A 22833-nucleotide genomic window follows, 5' to 3' on the forward strand; every position below is an offset into this window, starting at 1 on the left:
TCACAGTAAAGGACACACAAAGATATCCGCATACCAGTCTAAACACTGCAGATTGATCAAATTACCATTGATGAGGGTTTTAAGGAATACGGTTAGTTTTAGTACTGATTGGTTTGGATTCAGTATACCCTAACACGCTGTCCCTACACACATGCACACTACTGATGCTCCATGCATAAAGCATAAAAAACACGTGATGAACATCCATTGTGATGTCACTGTACACACTGGAGAGCATGAATGCATGGTAATGTATTGACATCAATGCACACACATGCCAGCAGACTCAAACACAGAGACTTACTCTGGGCCTTCATCCTGCGGCTTGCCGACCATCCGAAGGTGCTTGCGAAAATTTCTTTCATTTTTAGGGAAAGAAGAAGGAGACGAGACATATCAAGAATATAAAATGAAACAGGAGAGAAATGCATCCAAACTTACAAACATAGATGGATAGAGAACAAACAGAAGGTGCTGCTTAATCAGGGTCAGGCCTTGCCCTACTGGTTAATTACAAATCACCATGTCTGAAAACCCAGTAGGTGTCTTGTGTACTGTATGGATTAGCACACATTATGCTAAAAATTAACTCAATGCAAACCACAGTTTATGATGCTTTTTTTTTTCTCTGGAATACCGCCTGCCCAGTAAACAAGTAGCAATTCCACTTTCCTACCACCCGAACAAAGATGGTAGTTGGTAATCATGTGGATTCTTGCTTACTAACATTTTTCGAAGTTACATTTGTCTACATAAAAGTAACACAAATCATGACCCACGTATGGTTAGGGTTGCAGGTGGGGCTTGATTAACATGCATGTATTTCATAGAATTTTCACCTGTTTGAGACACCCAAAAATTTTTTTACAAAAACCCCCTGCAATGCCAAAATGTGTGAGACTTCATCTGAAATATAACATATTCTTTTTACCTATTTAGCATGTCATCAAAACAAAAGCTAATCCTAACCCTGTTGTTGGCTTCAGGCTCAAATAGATGCCAGTAGCCAGTGGATGTTAAGATGTTAATGATACCAATTAAATGAACCATTTGCAGGCAAATTTTGGGGATAGAGGACGGGGGGTTAACAAAAGACTGATGTACACAACTTACAAGCCACCACTGAAAAATTCAACTGTTTACAAATCCAGAAGCCTCATCATCAGCACCATGGTAGGTAATCACAGTAACCTTAGTGTGACAACACACTTCACTGATAGTGAGTTGGTGTTTGTGCTGAATAGTTCCTGTCCATGGCAGATGCCTGAATTAAACATAAGGTCAACACAGTCTAAAGGAAAAGAGCTCAAAAAACGGTAGCAAATAAAGTTTCTATGTTGTTTATTTTTCACAATACATAAAATCATCACTGGTCCCTTTGGTTACATGGTAAAATGGTCAAGTGTAGTCATGTAGTGGGGTATTTTTAACACAGCTCTGCCACCGTGGAGGGATTACGATTAAGCAGCCAACAGAACGCGGGTACCGCGAGACCATTAAAAACAGAATATATTTCAATAAGATGGAACCGTTGCTTGCTAAGATTTCTGCTCTCCTGAGGCACCAAGAGGCTGTAAATGCAGTTCTAAATTATTTATACTGACCACATCTGAGTCGGACAAACTGCAGAGGCTGGAGACCCTCCTTGAACCATAGGAAAAGTTTTATTAAAATGAAACTGACTTACTAAAGTCCCCTTTTTGCAAAACTTTTGTAAAAATTGACTGATAATTATAGTATAATATAAATGGAAGTGCTTTTGCATGTCTTATCCACTGCAGATATGTGGCTGAGTTTCTTGGGGGTTAGACTCATGTCTCAAGCACTGTAGTGTTGTCAGCGCTATTACACTTGTATGATACCATGAAGGTCATGCATGAAGACCCTGTGTATGTGGAGGGGATCAATGCTGCTTTTTGTATCCTGATTGCAAAGACTTTGGAGGACAACTTCTAAATAGAACAAGAATAACATATTCACAGGGTCAGGGTTAAGGTGATGACTTAATTAGTGTTCCCAAACAAATGAAACAATGAAATAACTGCCTGTGATTCTTGAACAAAAATATTTTAATAAGATTTTTGTTATTAGATTTTTGCTAGTTAGTCTTCCAAGCATTTAATGTAGATGCTACAGCTGACACCATTTGTGATTTGTGCCAACTGTGTGTCTTTCTGCCAAGAAAGGCTTAAGAAGTCAGGTGATGGAAGAAGCACGTTGTTATGGAGGAATGTGATGGGTCAAATTAAGGGTGCTTGTTAGGTACACACTGCAGACTGGGTATTGAACCACCAACCCACCGATTAAGGGATTTCCCACCTTACCTCTCAAGTAAATGAAATGTGCAACATTTACTAAATGTTGTTCACCAAATTTAACCCTGGAGTTTGGGTACTCTCCTCCGTGCCTGTGTGAAATCTCTCCGCGCACTCAGGCTTCCTTCCACGGTCCTAAGACGTGCATGCTAGATATTCTAAATTGGCTGTAGTTGTGAATGAGTTTTTCTGTACCTGAATTAGATGATCAGAAGAAAATGAATGAATTTAACCTTCTAAATCATCATCTGTGACCCTAACCCTGAACCTTAGTCCTGCCCATAGCCGTAACACCACATTCTGGAGACAAGCAAAAAATATAAATATTAAAATGATTATTTTCTTTGTGCCGCGATTGCTGCAACTTGGAGCAATTACACAAAACAAAACAAAACATATGAAAAATGTTGATTTTAATTAGTAATACATAGTTACTACAATCTCAAATATTTAGAAATTTGCTAAAATTAGGTAGGTAAATATTTTAATATGATTTTAAGGCAAATTCTAAATTTGTTTTTATGAAATGATGTTAAATAATTGATAAAAATTCAAAACTGTTGGATTTATTTTTGACATTTATTCTAGCACATACAAGTCAATAATCATTTAAGAGGTATTCAGAGATTTTATTCCCATAGTATAACTTTTGTGTTTGTTATTGATTAGGTTTAGACAACAACACTGGTTTGCTTGTAGTTACTAAATGTTAAGCCATGGATTCTATTTCATTCTGTCCCTGCTGTTTGGTAGCTACTGTGTCTGTGAATATCAAGTCAAAAAGAGGAAGAACATATGAATCAGCGCATGGATGTTTCTGCTCTATTTGTGCTGACGCTGATTAGGATGATGGTACTAGCTGAAGCACCTGGTACTGTGATAAGGTACTTGACAACTGATGAGAATGGGCTTTAACCCCACAGCTAATCATTTTTAATAAGCCCCGCCTCTATCAATGGTAGTCTGTCCCACACAGCTGTTGTTGATGCCATTGCACATCATCACTGACAAAACTGAGTCTTGTAAAAAAAAGCGACTCCTGACATCATTTTCTACTTTCATCAAAGCTAAACGGTGAGCAGATAAGTGGAAAAGCAAAATGCAAAGCACACACCCCTGCATGTGCTATTTCAATTTCAAGCTATTTGAATCCAGAGCACAGTTTGAGGCAATCCAAAAACACCCCTGACATGTCAGTGTTGATTGCAGAAACGGTGAAGGCAGAGCCTAAAATAGAGAGATGACTCAGAGGAGAGGGGGATCCATCCGTCAGTCAGAGTTGTATTTTCATACCGTGTGACAACAGCTTTTTAAATCTCTACCACCCGCACATCAAGACGATAAAGTCAGATTCCTGCCAATATGTGTATGTGTGAATATCCATGTCTGCAAATACCTCGCCCCTAACTTCGCCTTCTCACTATGACCTTTCCAAAGACTGTGCAAAATCTTGCTTGTTCAGATGTGCATAATTTGATTTGTGAAACTAACTAAGATGTACCTTTCTATTAAAAGCATTGCATTCAATGTGACACAGCCCTGTATTCACACACACATACACAGCTACACATACAGACACACACAAGCTCATACAGCGTATGGAATGTCTCAGCCTTGGTGGATGTGAGGCCTGTTGCCAAATATTGATTGTTTCGTTGGCTTTGACTGCCAGCCACAGAGTGCAGAGCTGCAGCCCTGTATCGACAGACCCCTCTTTTACACTTCAGTGTTCAGTGAGGAACACTGATTAACCTGCCACCCACAGCCTCCACAATTCACGACACACACACACACGTGCAGTGCAGAATGCTTTTACGAGATTTGTGATTGTCCTGAAGGTAAGGAGCGCAACGCAAGTTCCCCATGGAGAAAGTCAAAATACACAATGAAAATAATCATCAATATACAACAGGAGCAGAATATGATAACAGAAAAAAGGCTTGAGTGTGTTGGATTTATTGTGCGACTGTCAGACATAGTTTATGGTGAATCATCAGCTTATCAAGAGTCACAAAGTCTAGATCAGAAAACCACGATGCTGTCTAACATAAACATAAATACAGACAGTAAGATTAAAAAAATCTGTCTTTAGTAGAAGGTATTTTCATTTTCTTAAAAACAAAAAACAAGGAACTTAATTATTTTAGCTACGACTATTTCACATTTTAGTGCTATTTTTATTTGTATTTCTATACAGTTATCAATAAAAAAGACTCAGCCCAAAGGCTTTACTTGGCTGTTTTCCCCTCAAGTTCATCTTCTCTTGGACCTCTGAACCATTTCAGTGCAGCTGCTGTTTTTAGATCAGTCCATAGAAATCTGATTATGTTCCTTTATGCTTGTTCCTCTGCAAATATGGGCTAGTCCTCATCTAGTTTGTCAAAAAACAAACATTAATAAACAAATGTTAATTTGATCTTGAGGAAGTGGGTAAACTCGCAAACTATGCAAGTGGGGCAGGTGACAAATGACGATTGTGTGGTGAGACCATAAAATGAATTGGGTTTAAATTCTTGGAACGAGTGCCAGAACTTTCTGATCACATCTTTTTTTTTTTTAGATTATAGTAAAATCAGAGCAAATTTGAACTGAATGTTGGAAAAATTGGAAAAAGGACAAAAAATCATTCCCACTTTATTCCACCGTGAATATTAACAGCCAGATTTGTATTCAATTGATGCATTTTAGCAGAAAAACCTAACCATGAGGAAGGTTTGAGAATTTCCAAAATTTGTGTAAGATTGAGGCTAAATTGTGTGAAATAAGCTTATTACTTAAATCTTTGAAGTGTTCAGGAACACAGGTGAGTGGAAACAGTGCATAGCCATTTTGTACTGTAGCTCAGTTTCAAATATAGACATTTACTATATGGAGAAAACTATTGGGCCACATCACTAATCATTATGTTCTGGCTTTGGCCTCTCATAGTCAGTTCCAGTGAGAGGAAATCTTCAGGCTAGCAAAACAGACAATTCTATGCTTTCAACTTTATGGAAGCAGTTTGGGAAAAGCCTTTTCCTGTTCCAGCATGACTATGCAAGGTCCATGATGGCATGGTTGGATGACTTTGGTATGGAGGAACTTGACTGGCCTGTACAGAGCTCTGAACTCAACCTCATCAAACAGCTTTGGGATGAACTAGAGACTGGAACAATATCAGTGTCTGATTGCTCTAAAGGCAACCAGTTTAGAATGGGATGTCGTAGAGGCTCCTGTAGCTGTAATGTGTAGCTGGCCTTTTGTATATATAGCATAGCTGTCTGTGCAGTTAATGTAAACAGCAGTTCCAGTTAGCATTTGGAAAATTTGGAGTATAAAGAAAAATTAAGTTGAAAAGAAGAAGAAAGAAAAAAAAGTTAAAAAAAAAAAAACAGATTTTAAAATCTGCTAAAAAATAACCCCTAAAGACATTTCTTGTCAAGAAGTTGTTTTCTTTGTTGTGTAATAGTGTAACTATAACAGCACCACACAGGACAGGACATGGCACGATACCTCTCCATCATGGTGGCTGCCTCCTGCTCTCTTTCCGTCTCTTTCTCTCAGCAATGCCTCGGAAAGCCCTGCCGGGATGTCAAAGCATTATGTTGTTTTGTCTGGAAATATAGTTTTATATTTTTGCTGCGCCTGACAGCAACCAAGGATTTTTTTTTTGTCTGAACCCAATCTGACCCAAGGGGTAAAAACCTTTTACTATATATAGTTACTGTATCTATTCACCTTAGAAATGTCAAATGTAGTTTTTAAGCTCATCTTTGTTATTTACAGGGCTAACTAATATACCACATAGTAACAAAAAGAAACTAACTAGGCTAGAGCCCATAGGGTCTAGTTGGGTTCGGGCATAACGTTTAGTTAGGGTGGGATGGGAAGACACTAACGGTGTCTATGGTGAAGGGTTTTAAGTCCATTAGGGTTAGTGAGGGTTTAGTTAGCTTTAGTTAGAGTTAGCAGCACAGGGACATCTAATCCACCAAAGGCGGAGGACATTGAGGATATTCTCATGTACACCCACGCACACACACACACACACAAGCTAGAACCACAATGTAGGAAAAGACACTGAGGGAACAAAACAAGTATTTAATATAATTTAATATAATTTAAATAGGAGCCCTACAAAACAACCTCCAGCAGGCCACTGGTGTGAATGTCGCTGACCAAACAATCAGAAACAGATTTCATGAGGGTGGCCTGAGGGCCCCACGTCCTCGAGTGGGCCTCCAGTCTGTGAAAGGCCTCTAGGAAAGGCTAGCTACTTGTTGTATAGAAGCTCACTGTTCCCTTTCCTCTGGGCGGTTAAACTTAAGATATGGATTCTCATACCAGCGTTGACATGCGACATCGTCTATCTTCTCCTTGATTTCCATATTTAACAAGTCTATATTTTATAGTTCACATTTTTATGTACTGAAAAATATTTCTACACCAATATTTCCATAACACATTATTACCCATTCTGCCAAGTATGTAGGCTGGTCTACATGGGGGTGCCTTTCCCAGTAGGGACAGTAATGGTTCTGACAGGGCGTCAGACATAATGAGAATCATCTGTGACAGCGTATGTCAAAAACGCAGTTCAGTCCTGCGGTCTGGTTTTCACTGACGGACAGACAGACAGCTTATGAGCCCTGGGATGACAAAACAGTAGGCTGAAGTCACTGGAGTCTGATCATTATCCAAAAGCTCCATGCATTGCTCTTGCATTATTTTTTTTCTCTTCATGAAATCACTCCCATTCTGTTCGCTCTCACTGCAAAAGCAGGTCAGAAGAGATGTTTCTTTCAGCCTGTCCCTCCTTCCACCATCTGCCGTCATCAGAATCTTTAAAAGCTGACAGACTACTTCCTCTTTTGTGCCATAAAGCAATCCTGTAAAATTTCTGCCAAGTTTAATCAGGTGGCCAGGGGAGAAAGAAGAAAAAAGTAGACTTTATGCTGTCTTTTGGTAGGCAGCAGGTGTAGTTTCACAGATTCAAATAGTGGTTTACATGAGCTTAACCCTTTGATGTCATCATTGGTGGTAAAGAAAAAAAAATTACATATTCTGATTGCCTGAGTTACGGTTAGGGCTGGGGTCCCCACCGATGATAGCTTGGACCTCAGATGGTTAATCATGAGAAGATGAGAAGTTATAACAATAAAGATATGAAGATATTAGAATATCTTCATATCTTCAAGCAGTAGTGGCAGACCAACTGTGGGTATAATTACGAAATGATAATACAAGCTTTCTCACAAATGTGAAGGACTTGATATCTAACTAATGAGACTCCTGACAGTTTGCTGCTCAGTTGTAAAATAGAGTTAGCAAAAAGTATGTGATCTGGGTAATTAGAATTTCATAATGTCACACATGATGCATGATCACCAAAAAAAAAAAAACTCCACAAGCAAATCTGCAAAAAATGTGATCAACTAAGTCCAGTTTTATAGGAGTTAATCACATGTTCAGAAGGCAGTATCCAGTTTACCTCAATAGATAGATGCACTACCAAGATATAAGAAAAGATTCTTTATCCTCTTTCCAAGAAAACATTACAGGCTACTTTTGACACTGGAGTAACGGATATGACGCGTTAAAAAAAAGAAAAAAAAAAGGCTAGAATTATCCCCTGGTTACCGACTGGTCACATTGCAATTTAGATTAATGCTCGTTCAAACCCATAATTTATGAAAACTTTGGTGTCCATTTATTAAATTCTTTCAAAGATTAGAAATTTAGTATGGCCACAGTCACGTCCTCTGTATCTATATAAAGGTGTTGGATGCAGAACATTGTGATGTGACAAGAGACTATCACAGGTGGGCAGTTAATTTCCCCAAAGGGCCACATGAGAGACTGGGACTGCTGTGGAGGGCTGACTTCAATTTTGCACAATACTAATTTTATTGGAAATTTTATCTCTTTACAAACTGCTAGTTGTAAGAGGAGATGCAACAATTAGGTCCTAATTATGGCTTCTTGGGAAAAATTAACCTCCCACTCTTGGACTAGACGAATATAGTCACCATGGCATTACCCACTGGTTTTTCAATTCCCATTTTTGAAGCCTTGAGCTGGGCTGTTGTACTGTTCTCATCTTAACTTTTTGAAACCACACATCATGAGCTGCATCTGACCGTGAAACCATCACCAGAATCTTTAAAAGCTGACAGCCTACCTCCTCTTTTGATTTTAGTTTCAAGCAGACATAACTTAGGCAGTCAAGTCACCAGTCTTTATCAGAAATATGTCAAAGGATAATTTAAACAAAGAATTGTCTCTATTTAAATAATGCTTTTCACTCCTACTGTACAGAACCATCCTTGCATTTAAGCTTTCCACATATTTACATCCCATCCAGCAGACACTGAGGTTGGGGGAATAAGGACACAGTAGACTGACTATCACAAAGCCACATGAGGAACAGGGTTCAATGCATGTTACCTAACTGACACAGCAAGAAAAAAGAAAGAGCAACAAGGAAGAACAGTGGGGGCGTTTGAAAGAGTTACTCACGATATTCTACAGTCGTGGTTTGGAAAGCCGCCACACAATGTGGAGAGGAAGAAGAGGAGACAAAAATGAAAGAGAAGTTAGCAGCAGGGCCAGCCAAATACTCTACATACACACATTTTGGAGACATATTTGTGTTACAGTTCTCACTTTCAGGAGAGACAAAACTCATCTGAAACCGGAGAGCCCTAATTCTAAACTCTAAATAATCAGTGAGCAAGAACTGACAGTCAAATATGACATGTGCATTGAAAGAAGTGAGGAAGAAAAGATGATGAATGATGATGTACATGCATGTATGCACTTCTAAAGTCTACCAAAATGTCTCATTAGAAGGAGTTGATCCTCAAAAACTGCCCATAGACAAATACTTAATGTGTAATCAATTAAACTGTAATACATCCATCATTCAGGCTGCCATTTAAATCAAAAGCAAGAGTCAGACCCATATATCAGTCTGACCCTAATAGGGACACAGGCAGTCAGAAACAGATGGAAAAAGGGAGGTGAGAATATGGATACTGAAGTGAGAGTGTGGGAGAGAAAAGGGTGAAAAGATTGTGGTGGGTGAGATTTGTCTGTTTGAGAGTCATAATTATAAGGTCAGGGTGATAGGTGATAATTAACCTGTCACCGAGAATGGAAGGCAGTTGTGCGTGCGTGTATGTGTGTCTTGGTTAATGCACGCATGCCATCTAGACCAACACACATTTCCTACTTTCTAAATATGTTGAATTCCAAGATTCTTGACTGCTCAGTTTAGAAGAACAGTGTTATGTACAAGATGGAAAGAGGTGCTTTCCATTCAGCTGCTGCTGCTGAGCTGCCTGACTTTGCATCATTGCTTACTGGGACTTGTTGGACCATGTTATTAAATTAAAATGATTAAAATAAGATTGAACTGTACTTTACCTTTTATAAAGTTAGTTTTCATGTGGAATCTAATTATACCAGCATCAATCCAAACAGCCAAATAATATCAATCTATCAGCTATCTAGCGATAGAGCGAGCGAGCGAGAGCGAGCGAGCGAGCGAGCGAGCGAGCGAGCGAGCGAGCGAGCGGCGAGCGAGAGAGCGAGCGAGGGCGAGCGAGCAGGCGAGCGAGCGAGCTAGCGGCGAGAGCGAGCGGGCCATCCAGCAGCCAGCCAGCCAGCCAGCCAGCAGCCTAGCGAGCAGCTAGCGAGCGAGCGAGCGAGCGATGCGATCTATCTATCTATCTATCTATCGAGCGATCTATCTATCTATCGAGCTATCTATCTATCTATCTATCTATCTATCTATCTATCCATCCATCCATCTATCCATCCATCCATCCATCCATCCATCCATCCATCCATCCATCCACCCATCCATCTAGAAAACAGTAGCGGGCAAATGCTTATTTATGAAAAAAGTAGAAGTGGCTTCCTATGTTAATAAAACCAACAAGCAGAAATGTGTGAATGCTCATTAAGACATTGTATTAGAATGCTACATTTGTATCTTGGATGGAAAAGACTGGGACATATCCTGCCAATATGGCTGTGAGATGCTGTGATGCACAGAGTGGGAGTGGTAGGCGGGATTTCCATGCCATACTCACGCCTGCATGGTGGTAGTGGCTGTCTGAAAGCTGAACATATTCTCTTTGGGGAACCAGCTGTTAGGATTGTCCTCTGTAAATACAAATAAGAAAAGGAAGGCATGGTGTCGGTGAGCAGAACATTCAAACACAGTCATTATAAATGATGGTGAAGTTGAGTGAAAAAATGGTGAGAAAATGTTTAAATTCAAGAAAAATTTACATTTCCCCTCTTGTTTATTAATTTATATCCCCACATTTCTTTATACCCCTGTCATCAGTAGATGCTCTGTCCTCGCTGTACATCCGCTCCAGTTTTTTGCGGTGCTTGCCTCCATCTCGTGGTGAGGTATCTAGGTCCAGGGAGCGCTGGCTTTGGCATGGAGCCCGAATACAGGCCACGCAGTCTGGGGTGTAGTCATCCCGTGACCCACCCCTCCTCATTCCCCAGTCCCGGATGTTGCCAGCGCTCCCAGAGGTCTGCAATGGCTGTGACGATGACGTTGGGCCTCCGTGATGTTGCTGGGCATGATGTTGGTTGCTGCGGTGATGGCTGCTACGGTGGTGGCTGCCACGGGCAGCTGAGGCGGATGGTTGGCTGGTACAGGATAGGTCATGGTTGGCAGTGGCAGGTCCCTGCGAGAGAGGCTGCTCCCTGGAGCCCTTCAGCACCTCCAACTCCAGGCTCTCCTCACTGCCACGGCCCCCCAGGGTCATCCCGCCTTCTCTGGTGATTGTGTACACCCTGGCTGGCTTGACAGCAACAGTCCCCTGTGAGCCTCTGGCACCTGGTGGGTCCTCTGTGGAGAGACTGCGTTCAGCAGAGAGTCGACGTTTGGAGGGGCCCAGCGATGCTTGAGCCTGGAGAGTGTTGACTTGAGGCTGAGACTGTGGGTTAGCAGTGGGATTGGACTGGCTGGACTGGGTGGGTTTAGCTACAGGTAAACAGCGGCTCTGTGGTGGCAGATTGTTGTTATGCAGTTGACTGATGTCTGGAGAGTCCTGGCCGGGGAAAGTGTCAGACAGTAGATGATCTGGAAATAAAGTAAAGTGAAAAAGGATGGAAAAAAATCTAACAAGAAAACAAATCAAGTGAGAGATAAATCATGTTGTGTATTATTCATACAGCTTTTATAAATGGGTATCAGATAAATGTTTTGTATGTAAATACAGATCAACAAGGAGCTTATTTGTGTCTCTTTGGGATTTGTAGCTCTGGCAACAGAGTGGTAAACATTTACTAGCTGCAAAGCTTTTATGAGGACAAGAGGGAAAGTAGAGAGGTGGCTTAGTGATGCAAAAAAAAGAAAAAAAAATACAAGAAGAGAAATGATGAAAGATTTGGAAATGGATGAGCTGGTACAGTCCAAGAAGGGCTTTGGCACAAAAAAAAAAAAAAAAATGCCCAGCTTCCCGCAGGGTCATGAAGGATGGATGGTCCTCCTCACAGAATAAATGGCTGCAATGCTTCAGGCTTGAAAGTAAGTGTCAGCTCAAGGGACTTACTAGTTTTTCATTCTGCGTGTCCTCTTGATAAACAAGTATGGACATTTTGCTAAGTTATAATGAAGAAAAACTGAGCAGAAAGCAAACTCTTTTCTAGGGATGATATTTACTGTTTGATAATGATAATTCAGGTTTGCTCTTCATGGTAAGATTCACCATAGAGTATATGTAATAGATAGGAACGTGATATTTACTAAAGCAACAAGCATATAGGTAGAGAAAAGGCAGGTACTAGTTGGTCACAACCGCTTTTCCAAACTAACTGGCTATCTAACTAAACTGAGCATAGCATTGGATTAGGTAAGTCACAGCCACAATCCCAGCACAGCTGCTGGTCTCAGCGCCAGCCCACATCAACTAATGGCTCAGGTGAGACCCTTCCAGGCATCCAACTGGCAAATACAGCGCACTGTTTTAACCTGCCCACAGATGCTACATATCTGCAAGCCACTTTGGAACCAACCTCAGCCCCAGCTCTAGCTTTCCCTGCTGTATCTGATATCACCATTGTCTGATATGTTTGCTGCTGCTTTATGTATTACACATGATTTCATTTAAAAGAGCACAGAGGTCCCAGAACAGAGCCATGCTACCAAAAATAAATTACTGTTGATGAAAATATCAGTCTTCTATTAAAATTTCAGTTTGGTTTTACTTTTAATGCACCAGTTCACAAAAGATCATCTCAAGGTGCTTTGTACTGTAAGGTAAGACTCTGCAATCAGATTTTACCCTGCAAGCAGCACTTGGCAACAGTAGGGGGTGCAGCCATCTGCCTTAGCCATAGTCCTTTGACTTCCCCAAACTGAACTGTAATAGTTATACACTATATTGGCAAAGGTTTTCACTCAGCCATCCAAATCAGTGAATTCAGGTGTTCTAATCACTTCCGTATAAAACCAAGCACCTAGGCATGCAGCCTGCTTCTGCAAACATTTGTGAAAGAATGGGTCACTCTCAGGAGCTCAGGGAATTCCAGCATGGTACCGTGATAGGATGCCACCGATCACAAAATTTACTCACTACTGAATATTCCACAGTCAACAGTTTGTGGAATTATAACAAAGTGGAAGCAACTGGAAATGGCAGCAACTCAGCCACTAAGTGGCAGGCAACATAAAATCATAGTGCGGGGTCAGCAGATGCTGAGGCGCATAGTGTGCAAAGGTCACCAACTTTCTGCAGAGTCAATCGCTACAGACCTCCAAACTTCATGTGGCCTTCAGACAGCAATTTTTGAACATTTTCTTAACCGATTATCCAACATGTCACAGGTCAGTATTTCATGAAGTAGTATTTTGAGATATTTTTGGTACGGGGAAATATGTAACGCTGTGTCAAGCCAGAGTAACTGAAATTTGCCATTACATACTATGCTGCTATACTACTGATATAATACTGGTGTAGGACTACTGAGCATGCCACCTACCTGCTCCGTTGCGGTTCTCTGGATTGGTATTGGACAAGTATTCTCCAAATGCTCTGGCTGCTCTGTAGAGACACAACAAATGCAACAGTTAACCCTGAGCCATTTTACACAACTGCTGCTGTCAAACACAGGAAAGTGACTCACAAACAGTAAGGTTTTCACAGGATTCTCTCCACCTAAACAGCTTGTCTGAGCTTTTTCTCTCTAAGGGCCTCTTCATTGCAAGTAGGTTACACCACCACAGCATTCTGTAAGAGGAGCTGTTATTGTCCTGAATCCATACTCTCCATCAACCATCCCTCACCACAGTAACAGGCTGCTCTTGGCTTGTGACTGGGGAAAGTTGAAAGTTAAAGTGTATGAAAAATGATTTTCTATTACCCATTTTTATAGCTTGCATAAATATGAAAATGGAAATGAACTACATAGAGTTAAGTAAGTGCTTTCATGTCCTTTTCAGTGGTCTGTGGCTTTAAATGTCTCATATATCAATATGATCAATTCATGTAAGTGGCCACTTTATGCTTTATGTGTGTTCTGAAATGAGGAATAGTCTTCATCAAGTGCTGTTAGCTCACTAACAATATATGTGATTGTGCTTGGACTCGTATTCCAGCAAAATGGGGTCTGTCAACACTGTATTGGAACCGTTGCACTTTTTAAATGAAGATATCCTTCATTCAACACCAACACCACTTCTAAGTGAGCGTTTTTGTCCATTGCACTTTTACATGGAAGTAATCTGGCATATTTTTGATGTTGGGAGAGCCCGTACCTTCTGGAGGCAAGCACAGGGACAACATATAAACTTCACAGAGAAAGGGTCCTGGCCATGGTTCAGACCCAGGACCCTCTTACAGTGCTAACCACTGAGCCACCATGTTGGAAGCATGCTTTCTGTGTGTAGGATATATTTTATACAGGGAACTATATCGCTTCTGATACTCAACCAATAAACCAAATATACATATTTTTCTTAAAACACCTCAAAACAGATTCCGTCATCAGTTCATCTTACCAGATACACTATTTCATGGCTTCTCATAGTGGCACATTTCAAATGAATTAAAGTGAACCTGGGCTAACTGCCTTATGATAAATAAAGTGCACAGAGGGAAAATGATGGACAACATGGGAATGAAACTGAAAAAGATAATACACATACAAATACAAAAACAATGTGACACCTCAAAGAAGTGAGGAAATAATTTCTGCATTATTAGGGGTAGTTTTTTTTCCTTTGCCATAAAAATAAATAATACACTGATTAGGTCAGCTACAGCATGAGAGGAGGAGGTGGGGTGGAGGTGGGCTGCAGAGTGGCTTGCAGATGCTCTGTAACTGAGAGCATGCCTTAGACATTTGTCAGCTGTAGAAGGCTATCAACTGAGCCATCAGCTGCTGTGGGCTTGCACTGAGATGAGCTGATCTGCCAGGGTCGCTGCTGAGCTGGACTCTTCACTTCAGCTTTATCTTTAAATCATAATATTAATATTGGTGTTGATTGTAACAGGCACAGTAAAATCAGTGGTTGTTTTATAATAATGTAAAACACCCACATACAATGCAAATATAATATAATAAAACTCTTATAATGATATAGGCTACACACCCATGAAGACGCAACACAGTCTATAATCACTTCCTTCCCACTCACTCCGACCTGGCATTCCTGCCATCTGCACACACAGATCCACACACCGGGTCCCTCGTGCTCAGAGTCTGCATGTGCAACAGCAGGCAGAGAGATAAATAGGGTACACAATACACACACACACACACACACACACACACACACACACACACACACACACACACACACACACACACACACACACACACACACATGCCTTCTACATGCACACAGGGCTAAAATCTCATGGGAGCTGCAGTGAAATGGAATTGTTGTGTTGCTTTAGCCTCTATGCCTAAGTAATTAAATATGAGGCTGCACATGCATTGCTCCTCGTGAAAAACTCCCCTCCTACTCTAGATGATAGAGAGGAGGAGGAGGGAAAAGAGGGCACGAGGAAGAAAATGCAATCATCTGTGATCTATCTGCTTGACTCTGTGCACTCCCCCAATAAAAATTCCGTATGCTGTGCTGAGAGAAGGAGGATGTCAAAACACAGCGGGGCTTACAGAGGACAAGCCACCACAGAGCCCCAAGCAAACAGACTGGAATTTTAGAAGCACACCTTACTGTAGTTATTATCAATAGCTTCCACAGAATCATCCATTTTGACAAAAAAAATGAAGTAGTGACAGTTGCCTGCTAGTCTCATATCCATTAACTTTGAGATACTGAACTGGCCCTCTCACTGTTTGTGGTGTTGGTGCCTTTGAGCCTTTTAATGGAATTATCTCATAAATAATGTCTCTCTGTGTTTTACAGGCCATCCAAGAAGGCTGTGTCTCAGTTTCCGTGAGTGAAATCCTAATTTTTTTTTTTTTTGTCTTTTCCTTAGCAGTAATTAACAGCACTTTACCTTCTTGTGCACATTCTGGGTCCAAAAAGCCAACGCTGTCCAAAAACCTAATTTTGAGATTTCTAAACTCCAAAACCAGTCAGTGATGTCACAGTGGCTACATCTGTGTTCGTGAGGTACTCTTAAAAGTTACTGAGCAAATAAACCTCTCTGAGCATGTTACCCTGTTTGTTTTATTTGTTAACTGTGTAAGCCACACAATTTTGAAGTAGTTCACATTCAAATAAAAAAAGTCAGAAAATAAAAGTAAAAGGAGCCTCACAGCTAACAAGCTGTGAATGCTCTCTCCATTTTGAACTACCTGGTTTTCAAAGGTCAGCACTGTCTGTCAGCAGTGCACAGGGGTTCACTCACGCTGATCTCGGCGTAAAGCATTTGTGTAGAATTTGCTCTCATGATTATACTGATCATGGAAATTGTACTTTCCCACAGGAATCATAATGAAGCACCTTCACACATTACAAAGCCACTACAGAGAGGTACTGTAAATTCATTTCCTCTCTGGTGTGGATGGCCTTGTGTCTATTTTCTATAGACTGCACCTTTAGCTGCTCATGGCAAAATCATGAGTTTTGTGGGCTGTTACATTGCTTATTGGAAGTTACTTTGAAAGCCCAGAGAAAGTCCAAAAAAGAAGGAACTAGTTTATTAGTCATGAGCTAGCAATAAAAAAATCTTTGAGAAAATTGTCTCTCAGCAACTACAGGCCTTCTTAGAATCAAATGATATTGTTGAAAAATTTCAATCAGGTTTTAGATCTAGGCACAGTACTGAGACTGCCTTGAGAGTTGAAGATTCATAATGATATTGCTATGTCCGTTGATAATAGATACCCGGTTATTTTAGTTCTGCTGGATCTTATAGCAGCTTTTGATACAGTGGACCATTCCACTCTTCTGTCTCGACTGGAGCACTTCGTTGGTATTCGCGGTTCCGCCCTGAAGTGGTTCACTTCTTATTTGAAAGACAGAATGTTTTCTGTTATGATTAATAATGTATCTTCTTCATATGCACCTCTTTTATGTGGAGTTCCTCAGGGTTCTATCCTTGGTCCTCTTTTATTTTCCATATATATGCTGCCATTGGGGGAAGTCATATCAGCGCATAATGTATCTTTTCACTGTTATGTGGATGATTTACAACTTTATATAGCTCTTAAACCACATATGGCTAATCCGATTTTATCTTTTATTGATTGTATAACTGCTGTAAAAAAAATGGCTAAGTGATAACTTTTTGGTTTTAAATCATCAAAAAACTGAGTGTATTTTATTTGGTGATGCCGCTGCCATAGACACCAGTATTCTGCCCTTTAAGTTAAACACTACAGTTAAAAATCTTGGAGTCTTATTTGATCAGGAATTCAATTTTGACAAACAGATTAATTCTGTAGTCCAAACTAGTTTTTATTACTTGCGTCTACTGGCTAAAGTCAAATCTTTTGTAGATCACACTGATTTAGAGAGGGCAATTCACTCTCTTATTAGTTCCAGACTTGACTATTGCAACAGCCTTTATATTGGTGTTGGTCAGTCTTCTCTGAGACGACTTCAACTCGTCCAAAATGCTGCTGCTCGTTTCTTAACTAACACCCCAAGACGGGATCATATTACACCTATTTTGTTCAATCTCCATTGGCTTCCTGTTCATTATAGAATTCATTTTAAAATCTTATTGTTTGTTTTTAAAGTGTTGAATGGATTAGCCCCACTGTACTTATCAGATCTTTTAAGTTTTTCTGTATACGAGAGATCTTTGAGGTCTTCTAATCATCTTTTACTAGGTGTCCTGAGAAACAGGTTAAAGCATTGGGGTGATCGGGCCTTTTCAGTGGCCGCACCCCGACTGTGGAACAGCCTTCCTTTAGATTTCCGACTTATTTCTGATATGAAAAATTTTAAATCTAAACTTAAGACTTATTTGTTTAAACAGGCTTTTAATACCATGTAATGGAACGATCTTATTTTAGTCTTCTGTGATGTATTATTATTGTATATTTAATGTAATTGATTTAATTTTATTGTATATTTGTAAAGTGCTTTGGTCACCTTGTCGGTTGTGTTAATCGCTATATAAATGAATAAATGAAATGAAAATGAATGAATAATGCTAAATTTATGCATTTATCTTAATACTTAATGAACTGTTGTGAAAATGGGGCTTACATAAATTCTTTATATTAAGGCTGCTAATATCACTATTAACACTTATGCATTTATTATTAAAATATAAATCTTTTAGATAATGTCTTTATTAAGATTTTGACTGCTGTCAGAATTAATGTTATTAGCTGAATTTCAGCCATATCTTCAGTGACTGCCTTTCTATAGTTAGTGTTAATAAGGGAGATACACACAAAGACACATACTACTGTATTATATGAGTGCACACGCCTCACGCCAAAGTGATTTCCAGAGAAGCTTTATCCTGGCAAAAGATATGTTTTTTTGTTACTCCAGACATCCCTGAAACAACACTTATAATATTAGCCTGTCAGAGTTTTAGCATCTGAATTATGCATCATAGTATGAATCCTCTCACTGTGACCTGAAAAGAGGTAACGAGCAGGGGATGTGTTTGTAAAACCAAAATAGAAAGTTGGGATGAGGGTAGGAAATGTAATGAAGAATAGAAGCATAATATGTAAAGAGACTATTAAATAAGGAGCTGGGGTAAAGGACAGGCGGGAGATAGATGATCTGGAAAGGAGGCGATATTAGGATTTGGTCATATGCTAGGCCTCCTTTCTCACTGTGTGTGAAGAAATTGGAGGGATTTGCATGCAAGGAATGGTAAAGCTTACAGATGCCTGGAGAAACATTTACATCAAATAGCAGGATGGTGAAATTCACAAAGAAGAGCATTAATACTTAAGATAATAAAGAAAAGATGCCCTCTGCTAGACCGAGCGGCTTTTCTTCTTATGTGTGCTGGAGTTTGTTTAATATCTGCAACTTTTGCATTTAATATGCCACTGAAGCTACTGGAGTTTTCTAGTTAAAGCAAAAGTAATCTTCATGAACAGATAAATATCTGATAGACAGATTCTGTACTGTTTGCTGTCCAAGTAATATTGACCAATCACATTTGAGTGGGCTTTGGCTGCAAGCAGGTAAAGAGTCCATGTAGAGAGAAAAGGAGGAACACATTGACCAGAATGTAATCTCAAAACCACTCGTTATTAACTGATGATGATTTGCACTTACTAAATCTATTTTCATAGTAAACAGCCAGCAAATGGATGTAAAATCTTGTTATCCAGACACCTGCTCTCTGCATCAGAAATCCCAAAACATTAGTCTTTGCACACAAAAGCTAAGTAATCAGAGGAGACGATGGGTTCCTGCACAAAAGTCACTTTGACAGCTGAGCTGAGCTGGAACTTGGGGTTACTCATTAGGACTTGGAGATATTTTGAGATTTTTTTTTTAATTAGCAATTAAGTGCAAATTTATGTCATTATGTGGCCATAGAGTATTCTGTTGATGCTTCAAAATTAGCATTAGAGCAGACTGCTAGCACTAGCCTACATTACAATGTATGAAGCACGAAGCACAATAAGTAATTTATTGGCATTAATATCCATTTTTTTGGCATACAGTACCAGTCAAAGGTTTGGACATGTGTCCAAACTTTTGACTGGTACTTTACATTTAATGGAAATTCTCTGGCACTTAGATATGCTAAGGCGTGGAAATAATTGGTAGGCTAACCAGGTCTATAAAGAAAACACTGACACTTTCTCATAATGAGTTCATGAACTCATTAGCTACTTTTTTTTAGCGAGCAGAAATAATAATAAATAACATATACATAAGTTCACAATTAAAAAGCTGCTGTGAGTGAGTACTAGGGCTGTAGTTTTATCATAGTTAAGTCATGTTCATGGTATTTTTTAATACCCATCATGAGCTCAGTCCCCCTTTTTTTTTGTCAGCCTTCTGAAATTAATAAAGCTGTAGTGCAAGGCAGTGGAAGTTTAAAATATGCTGCTCTAATTTTGTCAAATTACTCAACTTGCTAGCAATAAGTGATACTTCTTGAGGCATTATCCGTAGAACTCTTAACTCGTATGCCATATGGTCAGCAACATATTTCATACGGGGGTCTGAGAAGAAAAACTAGTGCTGTTCAAATCTTTTGTTTGTGAGAGGCAATCAACAGAAAGTTGGCTTGAAAGAGAGAATGGCCTTGAAAAGAGAGAAGCTAAAACTGCTTCTTTCAGACATGGGATGAACTGATGGAGCTGGAAATGAGCATATTACGTGCCCTTCACACAGCTCACTCTATTCTTCAACTACCCAGCAATGCTCAGATCTGGCATGCTGTATCCTTCTGGGGCTCTTCTCCCAGCCTAGCCCCATTCTGCTCTTTACATATTTCTTTTTTTTTCTTCTTTGCACTAATGTCATTGCTTGTCCTTTCTTCTCCATTCTTTCTATCATTTTCCTGCTTTTTATCAGTTTTTCTATCTCTCCTCTACCCTCTTCTGTTATGTGGTCAATTAAATAAAAATGATGAGGGTTGGCACAGTTAAACACTTATCTTCTTCTCACATTGTTGCTCTGCTGGGACCTTGTTGAGAAGTCGTAACGGGGAAGAGAATTAGACTTTAGGCAACTGCACAACAGCGAGGTTCCATGCTCGCAGAGATTAAAATGATTAAATGATTGTCTGATGCTATTTTAGGCAGCAGGAGTCTTCAATGGGCCACCTGATGGTGGTGCAACATGTTTAACTGAGGACAAGCTTAGCACAAGCCATTTGATCAAAACTCTTCTTTGGCCCCTTTAACATTTTTTTTCCAGAAAACGTCATAATCCAGTTTCTCTACCCCAGTGGATCTCATAATAGTTGAACAGTAATAGTACAACACTGGAATACAAAGTGTGAAACTGAATTTGTTTAAGGAAATTTCCAGTTCTTTCAGTGATCTACTTGAAAAGGATGACACCAAAAGCTGGAAGCACTACATACCTAATTCTTTACCAGTATGCAGGGTTTGTATGACCTCTGGATAGGATGATATACCCAAGCTAAGTTACAAACTTTGAGGAATATTGCTGACTGACAGCTCGGTTTAACCTCTTAACACCAACCAGGTCAGGCCATCTACAGTTAGGGTTAGGGTCAGGTTTTGTTTTAGCTACAGTTTTTAATGTGCAAGTTTTAAGAAAATAAAAGATTTTCAAATAAGTCCCACACATTTAGGTATTACAGGGCTCTTTTGTCAAAGACTTTTTTCATTGGTGGCTCCAAAGATGCAACTATTCTATGAAATATGGTTAACGTTAAATGAATTCAAGCTATGGTGGCCGTAAGAAGTCAAACGCACTGCAATTTAAGAATGGAATAGTCAGACTGGTTTGTGTATAGTGCTTTTCTACTCTACTTGAGCACTCAAAGTGCTTAACACAACATGCCTCATTCACCCATTCATACAAGCACTTCTACAACACCTAATACCTGACTGCTTTCTATCTAAATTTCACACTCCAGTGAACACATCAGAGAACAACTTAGAGTTCTGTATCTTGCCCAAAGATACTTTGACATGCAGACTGGAGCAGCCAGGAATTGAACCACCAACCTTTACAGTTATTAGATTAGCAGACCTGCTCTACCTCCTGAACTACAGCCACCGCAAAGCTTCCCAAGAAAGGGTTGGACAAATGAGAGTCTGAAAGGGAGAATGATGAAGAGCACGCAGAGTTGAGGCTGATTGGCTCAAAGATGGCAGACAAGAAGATGATTGAGCCAGTGTGATGATATCAGTATTGAGATTGACAGAATGGTCAGTGATGTATAGAACAGAGAAGCAGCCAAACCCCCAGGAAAGTGGGCAGATGAGTGATTACAAATCTTTCTTATTGAACTTAGGCATAAGCTTCATTTTAAAAAGCTGAGATATGAAATATCCAGGAGGGAAGACATTTCATGAACTGAATTATTGTAAGGGTGGCAACCTATTACAGTACCATGTTTGAACTCAGTGAGCTATTTAGAATGATCCATTATTTCACAAATGTTGTTAAAGGCAAACTGCACAGCTAGGTGGTTGATTTTATACATCTGTGTTAATGGGACTGAAAATACAGAATTCAAGGAACAGGCATGGACCAATACTTTTGTCCATATCATATATGTTCAAGTGTTCATTTTTTTTTCATAAGTTTGGCTTTAATTATTTGCTGCTGTAAAATTGGGGTGTGATGTCATGAGTGATAGGTGTGATTGAAAGCTCGACAAACTGACCAGTGGACTTCTTTTCAGGAATGAAACTTTCCATAACTGTGTTTTTCCAAATTAAACAGTGCACTGTACACAGCTGCATTTTAAACAAAAAAGAAAAAACAGTTTCAGTCAAGTGACTGTGCATGAAATGTCCAAAGATACTGGATCTGGATTTCTGGATTGTTTTTGCTATTGTATTCTTCCTAGAAAGTCTAATAAGAGAATCAAGATGATGTTAAATGAAAAATACCTCAAAGCTTTGCACCACTTACATTTTGGAAATATTCTTGTTTGCGTGGTAGGGTGTCTGTCTCCTGAACCTAGACTGGGAGTTGGTTTAATGGGAGAGGAGCCTGGTAGCTGTAGGCTCTGCCTCCCATTCTACTTTTGAAACTCTAGAACCACAAGTAAGGCAGCAGTCTGAGAACAAAGTGCTCTACTGGGATGTTATGAGACTACAAGTTTTTTAAAGATATAATGGGGACTAATTGTTCAAGAGTTTGCATGTGCTCAAAGGTGACTACTGCTACAGACCATAATTAGATGAACGAGAGGACTGCTCATTACACTTTATCTACCTAGTTCTGTCATTACCACGGCATCATTATTGCTCTGTTAAAGCATTCATACTTTATCCCTTTGGACTGTTGATGACCAAAAGCAAATGAGAGGGGGAAAGGAAATTTTTTTCATGTAGTTTGAAGGAAATGACGAAGGGTTAAACAAAGGAAATAAGGAAAAGAAAGTCTTATAAAAAGAACACTAATGAGTCAAAACATTATCATCACCTGTCTAAAATACTG

The 22833-nt window shown here is 39.7% G+C and overlaps 1 protein-coding gene across 1 annotated transcript in view; it reads right to left on the bottom strand.

The window, feature by feature from the left end:
• The window catches only part of LOC115776207 (NMDA receptor synaptonuclear signaling and neuronal migration factor-like), a 65240-nt gene that overhangs the window by 33051 nt on the left and 9356 nt on the right, over positions 1-22833 (bottom strand). Inside the window, 8 exon segments of the mRNA XM_030723807.1 lie at positions 305-326; positions 328-358; positions 5808-5844; positions 5847-5875; positions 8814-8819; positions 10394-10466; positions 10642-11406; positions 13308-13369. Of these exon segments, the coding sequence (XP_030579667.1) occupies positions 305-326; positions 328-358; positions 5808-5844; positions 5847-5875; positions 8814-8819; positions 10394-10466; positions 10642-11406; positions 13308-13369 (1025 nt within the window).

This window comes from Archocentrus centrarchus, unplaced genomic scaffold (genome assembly GCF_007364275.1).
Source record: "Archocentrus centrarchus isolate MPI-CPG fArcCen1 unplaced genomic scaffold, fArcCen1 scaffold_27_ctg1, whole genome shotgun sequence".
Classification (NCBI taxonomy): Eukaryota; Metazoa; Chordata; class Actinopteri; order Cichliformes; family Cichlidae; genus Archocentrus; species Archocentrus centrarchus.